General features: G+C 36.0%; 1 protein-coding gene across 1 annotated transcript; it reads right to left on the minus strand.

Moving 5' to 3' along the window:
* Positions 1-186: 186 nt before the first annotated feature.
* LOC145657918 (uncharacterized) lies at positions 187-9,176 on the minus strand. The gene is made up of 9 exons (XM_081714774.1): positions 9,081-9,176; positions 6,288-6,350; positions 3,493-6,161; positions 3,230-3,294; positions 2,867-3,045; positions 2,565-2,677; positions 2,358-2,422; positions 2,012-2,190; positions 187-1,901 (listed from the first exon to the last, which is right to left on the minus strand). The coding sequence occupies exons 2-9, from the start codon at positions 6,325-6,327 to the stop codon at positions 1,810-1,812; spliced, it is 3,402 nt and encodes a 1,133-aa protein (XP_081570900.1). The 5' UTR covers positions 6,328-6,350; positions 9,081-9,176; the 3' UTR covers positions 187-1,809.

The following is a 9,176-nucleotide window of genomic DNA, read 5'->3' on the forward strand; positions in this document are numbered from 1 at the left end:
GTACAGTGGTCATGGAAGTACCATGCTACATCAGAGGTGCAAATTGTTGGCACTCATAACATCCTAAACCTTTTATTTCCAAAAACCAATGAACCAATAACAGTGGCCAGAAAATATAACAGCTGGTAACATTGAAAAATCATTTATCTGAAGATAAATGTTTGCTAACTGTTGTGTAAATATTTACTCACTGTTGTGAGTGAAATGTTTGACTACAGTAAAGCCATAATCACTATTTATGTATCAGTTATGAAGAAATGGATAGCTACTAATGAAATTCTAGGCTTACAGAAATATAATGAGCATTTTGATTGAAACTGGATTATAATCGTGTCTATACTTTGTAATGTATAGTAAACTAAGGTATAGTATATTATGTATACTATGTCTATACTATTCTCTGTGGCACAATAATGCAAACATCACAACCATCACATCACAACCATTTGGCAGCACACTGGCCAAGGTGAACACATTTGCCTCTCAGCACTAGGTCTCCAGTTCATGTCCCTATCTTGGTGGAGTTTCCATATTCTTCCCATGTTTGCATGGGTTTCCTGTGGGGTCGCCGGTTCCCTTACACAGTCCAAAAACATGGAGGTTAGGTAAAAACTGGCTATCCTAATAAACTGCATGTGTATGTCTGCATAACTAGTGATAGCTAGCCTAATAAAGTCGTGTGTGTTAATTGTAAAGTGGCCTTGATTTCCTTAGAGGGCACACTATAAGTGTAACTTCATTCAGCCATCAATACTGAGCACAACGAATCATGTATACATGTGCAGACAAGATAAAGAGTGATTTCTGTTCTTGTTGAAAACCCTATAGACTCTGTGGAATCAGATGCAATCCATCCACCCGTGCCGACGGGAATGCAACCACTTCCTAGAAAGCTCATAGCGCAAATGTGAGTGTACTCTGGTCAGCTCTCTAGGTCAGACCAGCTACACCAAAACTAAATGTTTCGGTCCGTAGGGCTGCTCTTGACTCTCCAGTTATCTGAGGAACTCTTCATTGCTTCCCAGGGTGGGTCGTCATACTCCCACATTTTTGACTGCATTCTTTACATAATACCTGTTTGATTATTGTGCATGTGACGCAGATGTGCCCTTCTACAGATGCAAACACTTATGTACTAAAAATTTAAGCAAAAAACATTCACGTGTTTTTCTTCTCATTTTACATTTTTAATTTAATTATTTTTCAAGAGATTATTTAATACAAGATGTGTTCATAAAAAAGTAAAGCACTAAACACTGTAGAATGATGTAATGTAATTATATATTATTTATCTATGAGTTGTACAGACTTGAGAATCATTATATACAAAAATAACTTAAAGAAAGTTACAATAAAAATCATCATAAGAGCAGTCTGAACAGCAAACACTGACAGGGTTTTAAAAATTACCTTAATAGTTGAGCTCTTGCAATGAAAAACAATATTTCAGCCATTTCCCATTTTTGTGTAATTGGTTATTTTAGTCTTTGATTTTGTACAATGTCTACATTAAAATTAAACTACAAATTTGCAGTAATGCTTTATATTATTGTTTTTATTTTGTAGAATGTGGAAAAACAGTAAATGGATATGTATGGTTTTTCATTGCAATTGCTCAGTTGATAAAGTGCTCTATTTATATATTATTTAGTTTAAATGATTGGGACATTTGAGGGGATAAGCATTCTTTAAGAATTTTGTGCTTAGCTGGGCTTCTTGTGAGGTTTCTAAAATTTAGCATTGTTCCGTGAGATAGTTAGACACTGTAATCCTTCTGCATCTTTCCTGGTGAAAGATTCATGGTTTTCTTCAGCTGGACCATGTGACCAGAAGTGACATGGCCACCATGAAGGATGCTGAAAAGATGCTGATCTTGCTGCTGACTTCACTTGATGATATTACTGCATTGCAATAAAGTATGAATATTTGATGAATAAAAGTGAACAAATTGACACAAGCTGAGTTAGACTTAACATGAGTTTCCATAAACCATGTAAATGAAATTACTTACCTGTGCCATTCACTATAATTTTAGAGGTGAAGATCTGAAAGGGGAGGGTGTTGTTTCTTGCTGCTCTTATTATCGTTTCTCCAATCTGGGTGCTGTTGGGCAGCGTGACATTGGCACCGAAATGTAGGTCTATGAAGTTCCAGATCGACGCTATGCCGTTAGTGGTAAGACCTCCATCACTGGATGGGCAAATGTAATGTGAACCACAAGAAAATACTAATGCAAACCATTTGATTATCATTTGGTTATGTAGTGGGTTGTGATGCAAACCTTTGCAACATTAAATATGTTTTGCCTGGTCAGGTGTGTGTCTGTGCACATATGCATAATCACATAATGTAATTACCTGAAATTTGCGACTGTCAATGTGCTGAACGTGTTAGAGTAGTCAGCAATGAAAAAAGGATTAAGCTACAAAGTAAAGGGAAAATTAGGTGGTTAAAACACACACACAATCACATGCACACACACACACACACACACACACACACACACACGCACACATACTTTTTTAAAGAGTACTTCTGCAGTTAACAGATTATTTCATACTTACTCCTGATTTAATCATTGATGACCTGTTTGTGAATAAAATTGAAGATGAATTTGAGAGAGCACTACTAAAAGTGCCATTTGTTAGGAATATCACAGGTATAGTTTGTGGAGAACCTGAAAGACAAAAATAGGATATGTTATGCAAAAATTCTTCCTGACGCATCACTAGAATACAGAATTAACTTACACTTATCTAATATTACCAATAATAATAGGCTTTGCTAGCTACAATAGTACTTGCTTAACATATAATTAATGCCATTAATTTTGTAACAGAAATTTGGTAGACTAGGCTCAGCTCACTGGTGATAGTGATTGAGGCTGCATCCACTGACAGGTTGAATCCTGAGCTTGGGTTTATTATAGCCTGTTTAAGAGCATTCACAATTTGAGTATTGTTCGGTATCGATGTTGTGGAATTCTCGTTGAAGATTAACTGGATGTCTGCCTCCACATTTTGTGCTGCGCGTGTGGGCCCAGCTCTGGGAAGGGGAAAAAATATAATAAAATCTTAAAAAAGGCATTGACTAAAAAGTCTTCGTAACGATTTTAAGAAGTAGTTTATATAAACATTATTGCTTAAGAAATGATAAAGTGGTGCTATAGGGTTCTACTTCACATGCTTGTAATGAAAGTCAGTCTGTAGTCATAAGCACCAACTCTTACCTAAAACCTAGCACTATAGTCCTGATGAAGAGAACTCCATGCAAGCTTCTGTACAGTTGGTTGAACTACAAAGAGAGTTTCATAATTGTTCATAAACTCTGCCAGTGCAATGTTCTTAACTATTTCTTTGTATACTCTTAATACAGAATTTGACTAAGAATCTTTGTGGGTTTCAGTTGTCTTCTACGCAAAATCCCACACTCAGTACAGCGTTCTAACAGAATCAGATATTTCAACGCTTTTTTTATTAGTGTCATACTCACCTCATGAACAACTACAACTTCTAAGGCTTGGAACTGTGCACTATTATGATCACTGAGCTCAGGAGCATACACTTGCTGAATGACAATCATCAGGCCAACAGCTAGAGGAGGATTTGTTGTTGCTACTGCGGCTGCTGTTGTGGTAGTAGTACTTGTTGCTATAGTAGTAGATGTACTCCTTGCAGTAGTAGTAGTAGTTGTTGTAGTTGTAGTTTTTGGAGTAATAGTAGTTGTTGTTGGAGTTGTCACAGTAGTAGAAGTTGTTGATGGAGTAGTAGTTGTTGTTGGAGCAGTTGTTGTTGTTGTTGTAGTAGTAGTAGTTTTTGGAATAGTAGCAGTAGTTGTTGATGTAGATGTAGTTGTTGTTGGAGTAGTAGTTGATGTTGCAGGAGTACTAGTTGTTGTAGCTATTGTTGGAGTAGTAGTACTTGTTGGAGTAGCAGTTGTTGTTGGAGTAGTAGTACTTGTTGGAGTAGCAGTTGTTGTTGGAGTAGTAGTAGTTGTTGGAGTAGTAGTTGTTGCATTACTATTAGTAGTAGTTGTTGGAGTAGTAGTAGTAGTTGTTGCAGAAGTAGTTGTTGTAGAAGTAGTTGTTGGAGTAGTAGTTGATGTTGGAGGAGTACTAGTTGTTGTTCTTGGAGTAGTAGTAGTACTTGTTGGAGTAGTAGTAGTTGTTGGAGTAGTAGTTGGTGCAGTACTATTAGTAGTAGTTGATGGAGTATTAGTAGTTGTTGGAGAAGTAGAAGTTGTTGATGTAGAAGTTGTTGTTAGAGTAGTAGTTGATGTTGCAGGAGTATTAGTTGTTGCTGTAGCAGTTGTTGTTGGAGTAGTAGTAGTTGTTGGAGTAGTAGTTGATGTTGGAGGAGTATTAGTTGTTGTAGCTGTTGTTCTTGAAGTAGTAGTAGTACTTGTTGGAGTAGTAGTAGTTGTTGGAGTAGTAGTTGTTGCAGTACTATTAGTAGTAGTTGTTGGAGTAGTAGTAGTAGTTGCAGAAATAGTAGTTGTTGATGTAGAAGTTGTTGTTGGAGTAGTAGTTGATGTTGGAGTAGTACTAGTTGTTGTTGTAGCAGTTGTTGTTGGAGTAGTAGTAGTAGTTGGAGTAGTAGTTGTTGCAGTACTATTAGTAGTAGTTGTTGGAGTAGTAGTAGTTGCAGAAGTAGTAGTTGTTGATGTAGAAGTTGTTGTTGGAGTAGTAGTTGATGTTGGAGGAGTACTAGTTGTTGTTGTAGCAGTTGTTGTTGGAGTAGTAGTAGTAGTTGGAGTAGTAGTTGTTGTAGTACTATCAGTAGTAGTTGTTGGAGTAGTAGTAGTTGTTGTTGCAGAAGTAGTAGTTGTTGATGTAGAAGTATTTGTTGGAGTAGTAGTTGATGTTGGAGGAGTACTAGTTGTTGTAGCAGTTGTTGGAGTAGTAGTAGTAGTTGGAGTAGTAGTTGTTGCAGTACTATTAGTAGTAGTTTTTGGAGTAGTAGTAGTAGTTGCAGAAGTAGTAGTTGTTGATGTAGAAGTTGTTGTTGGAGTAGTAGTTGATGTTGGAGGAGTACTAGTTGTTGTTGTAGCAGTTGTTGTTGGAGTAGTAGTAGTAGTTGGAGTAGTAGTTGTTGCAATACTATTAGTAGTAGTTGTTGGAGTAGTAGTAGTAGTAGTTGTTGCAGAAGTAGTAGTTGTTGATGTAAAAGTTGTTGTTGTTGGAGTAGTAGTTGATGTTGGAGTAGTACTAGTTCTTGTAGCAGTTGTTGTTGGAGTAGTAGTAATAGTTGGAGTAGTAGTTGTTGTAGTACTATCAGTAGTAGTTGTTGGAGTAGTAGTAGTTGTTGTTGCAGAAGTAGTAGTTGTTGATGTAGAAGTATTTGTTGGAGTAGTAGTTGATGTTGGAGGAGTACTAGTTGTTGTAGCAGTTGTTGTTGGAGTAGTAGTAGTAGTTGGAGTAGTAGTTGTTGCAGTACTATTAGTAGTAATTGTTGGAGTAGTAGTAGTTGTTGCAGAAGTAGTAGTTGTTGATGTAGAAGTAGTTGTTGGAGTAGTAGTTGATGTTGGAGGAGTACTAGTTGTTGTAGCTGTTGTTCTTGGAGTAGTAGCAGTACTTGTTGGAGTAGTAGTAGTTGGAGTAGTAGGTGTTGCAGTACTATTAGTAGTAGTTGTTGCAGTAGTAGTAGTTGCAGAAGTAGTAGTTGTTGATGTAGAAGTAGTTGTTGGAGTAGTAGTTGATGTTGGAGGAGTACTAGTTGTTGTAGCTGTTGTTCTTGGAGTAGTAGCAGTACTTGTTGGAGTAGTAGTAGTTGTTGGAGTAGTAGTAGTAGTTGCAGAAGTAGTAGTTGTTGATGTAGAAGTAATTGATGTTTGAGCAGTACTAGTTGTTGTAGCAGTTGTTGTTGGAGTAGTAGTAGTTGTAGTAGTAGTATATATTACTGTTGCTTTTGTGGTACTTTGTGGTGAGGTAACCAGAGAGCTTGTTGGTATTGCTGTTGTTAAAGTACTAATAGTTGATGGAGCAGTTGTCACAGTGGTAGTTGTCGTTGCAGTACTAGTATTTAATGGACTAGTTGTAGTTGTTCTTGGAGTAGTTCTAACATTAGTAGACTTTGTTGTTGTAGTAGCAGTTACTGCAGTTGTTGTCAGAGTACTTACTGGAACAGTAGTACTAGAAGCTGTAGTAATAGTTGCAATTGTTCCTGCAATTAGGAGAGAAGACAGGATCTTGTGAAGTACAAAACCATGTGGATAACATTATGAAATTATCATATATAATATGGAAACTCAAAAGAAGTGAAATTGTGTGATGAAAGCATGTAACTTACCCACAATAACAAACACTGCAGTCAATATTTTTGCATTCATCGTGCTTATTTCAGAAATGAAACCTTAAAAGTACATAATATAGATGTTATTATATAATATTAAAGAATCAGCAGTTTGACCTTAACATTCATATTTATTCATAATATATCCAATTTGTTTTATTTTTAATGCATGCAAAGTGAATTTTGTTGAAATGAACAGTGGGTGATTGTTCTAGTTGCTATGGATAGTATATGAGTAGAGGGCATGACAGTGATGGAAAAGTAACGCCAAAATGTCTGATCCCATGTAGCAGGTGCCTGAAGTATCATTTGTAAGTGAATCCACATTTCTCTCTGATTCCTTCTGCAGTATTATCTTTAACCTCATTGAAGTAAGCTTTCAAGTTACACACCCAGTGAGGGTTGTTGTTTTTGGCAGTGGTGTTCCAGCAGTTTTATTTATTGCCTTCATATTTATATTTTGTCTTATATTTTTGTTTAAAAAAATATTTTTAAAAATATCCTGATATTTGTAGGGGCATTGGTTGACAAAGAGATACAATTTTGCATATAGTATATGCTTTACACATTTTCCAATAGCTAAGTTACTGCATAGCTTAAGCATAGAACACAAAACAGGAAACATCTCCATCATTTGAGACTACTGACAGTTTTTAAAATTTGACAGTGCTGATAGCTTTGAATGTTAGAATAGTTTGAGTTGTGAAGCCAAGCCATGCCTTTTTATTGTAGTGTTATCAGAATTAAGAGATCCTGGGTGATGGGTTCCTTACCATTTTTAAAAATTTATTTATTTATTTTTTGTTATTTCTAATATCCACCAGCTGCAAGATAACATTAGCATGGTAGCCAAAATTACACGAAAATGCCTTCAAGAAACAGTCTTGTTAGATGCCATGCTCAAACAAAAGTATTGGTATGGTTAGCTTTCTAGAAAAACATTTGGTTTGAGTACTGAAATATGGTTGGGCATTGGGTAAACCCACTATCCTATCACATGTTTCTACTTTCCTTCAGGGGTCTTACTACACAGACTGGTTTCAAATTTGATCTACCGCACAAATGCGAACCACATACATGTTTCATTTTCGATTTGGCCAACTGGAGGCTTGAAATTAGCACAACTGGAATGGGTGAAGCAATGTTACCCACCTATATATCCACTCATTGGTTATAACCAGTAGTAGGCTTTGATGGTTTTAAGCAATTGCCCTTGAGCCCAATGTGAAAACTCTTCCAAAAGCTCTGATTATTTACCTATAAGATTGTTACTATCTTGACCCTGGCTACCTCTTCTTAGTTTCCTTCTCTGCTTCGCCTCTGCCTCTATCCATTCCTAAACAGTGTCTGCATATGAATAAATCTTTGTCTCTCCCTTTCTTTGACCATTGATGACAGCAAGCAGAATACTCGTTGGGTCTCCTTTTCTGACTCCGTGCGTAACCTGAGTGACTACATTTGTGCATTCCTTGTTTGCACTTGTGTGTTTTATTTGCATCTCTACTTTTGTTTTGTTTTGTTTTTTTTACAAAACATCTTTTCTTTAAGGATTATATTGCCTCACACTTGCATCCGGCCTCACCTTGTCATAAGAGATCTTTTTAAATCAGTAAAGTGATCTTTCCCAGTCTTTTTTTTTTTTTGACATTTGAAGCATTTCTTTCAATGTATCCCAAAGCATTTCAATTCAAATTTCAAATCTTTGATTCATATATTAAATACCATCAAAACCGTAACATTAAAACAATATATCTTGTACACACCTTCTATTACCATGCATGTTTGATGATGGGCTCTTGTTCGGATTAAAATTAACCACATGAAAAACCAGGTATATACACAGCAAAAAATGCTATGCCATCAGCTCACTCAGACCACATTTGGAGATGACCAGAGATGGATATTAATCATAACTGTGTTATTCAGAAGTGTGTCTTCAGAATCCATATACAATTACAGCATATATAAATTACAGAAATTACAGCAGCTGCCAACAGAGTTCCTGCAGCCAGCTAACACTGTATGCCGACACTTCATTGTCTGTTGTAAAGGGTTTCTGACCGTATATGACAGTATATAATACACTGGTAATAGCCATTGAAGAACTATGTTTTTAGTAGGTTAAAGAAGTAAAGCAGAAACTGTGTTTGGGTTTATCTGCTTTTTATGCAAGTACAATAAGATCTCTTCTGGTCATACTGTAAAAAGTGTAAATGGAATTTGGCCACAGTAAATCTAGATACAATACAGATATGAAACACATTAATACAAAGTGGAAACAGGCCAATATTGTCAGGCTAGCTCTCAGTATTGTATATTAGTCATAAAATATGACCTATAGAGCACTTGTAGGCATGTAAATGTCAATGACAAAATAGTAGAATTTCTTTCTAGTGTACAGCTCTAGTTTTTCAAATGATTAAAAAGAAATGAGGACTCCAAAATTGTAATTGGTAAATAACACCGAATAAAAAAAACAGTTATAAAGGAGAAAGTGTTTATTGAGGGATTAGAAATGTGCTAATGTATTCACATATATTGATTTATGATTTTTTTTCCAGTATCTATTCTATGAATGTGATATCCATTATTTTTGTCTGTAATGAATTTAAGGATATGTGATTGAAATCGAGAGGCTTGACAGTTGGACTTGATTAAGTTTTAACTGAGATATTGAGATTTCACACACTTGGCCCATCATGAAAATATTTTATGTCTTTGTTTGCAAGATAAAGTAACACATTACACTGAAAATACAAAAACAACAACAACATGAGACGTGACACTCACCCAATTTCTTTGTGAAGTCTGGGTGAATTGTGATTTATTGTGTATGGTGTATTCCAGTTCATATAGTCACCAGGTTGGAGTGATGGTGTCCTGTGG

The sequence above is a fragment of the Electrophorus electricus genome, chromosome 5 (assembly GCF_041902795.1).
Source record: "Electrophorus electricus isolate QZ-2024a chromosome 5, ASM4190279v1, whole genome shotgun sequence".
NCBI lineage: Eukaryota > Metazoa > Chordata > Actinopteri > Gymnotiformes > Gymnotidae > Electrophorus > Electrophorus electricus.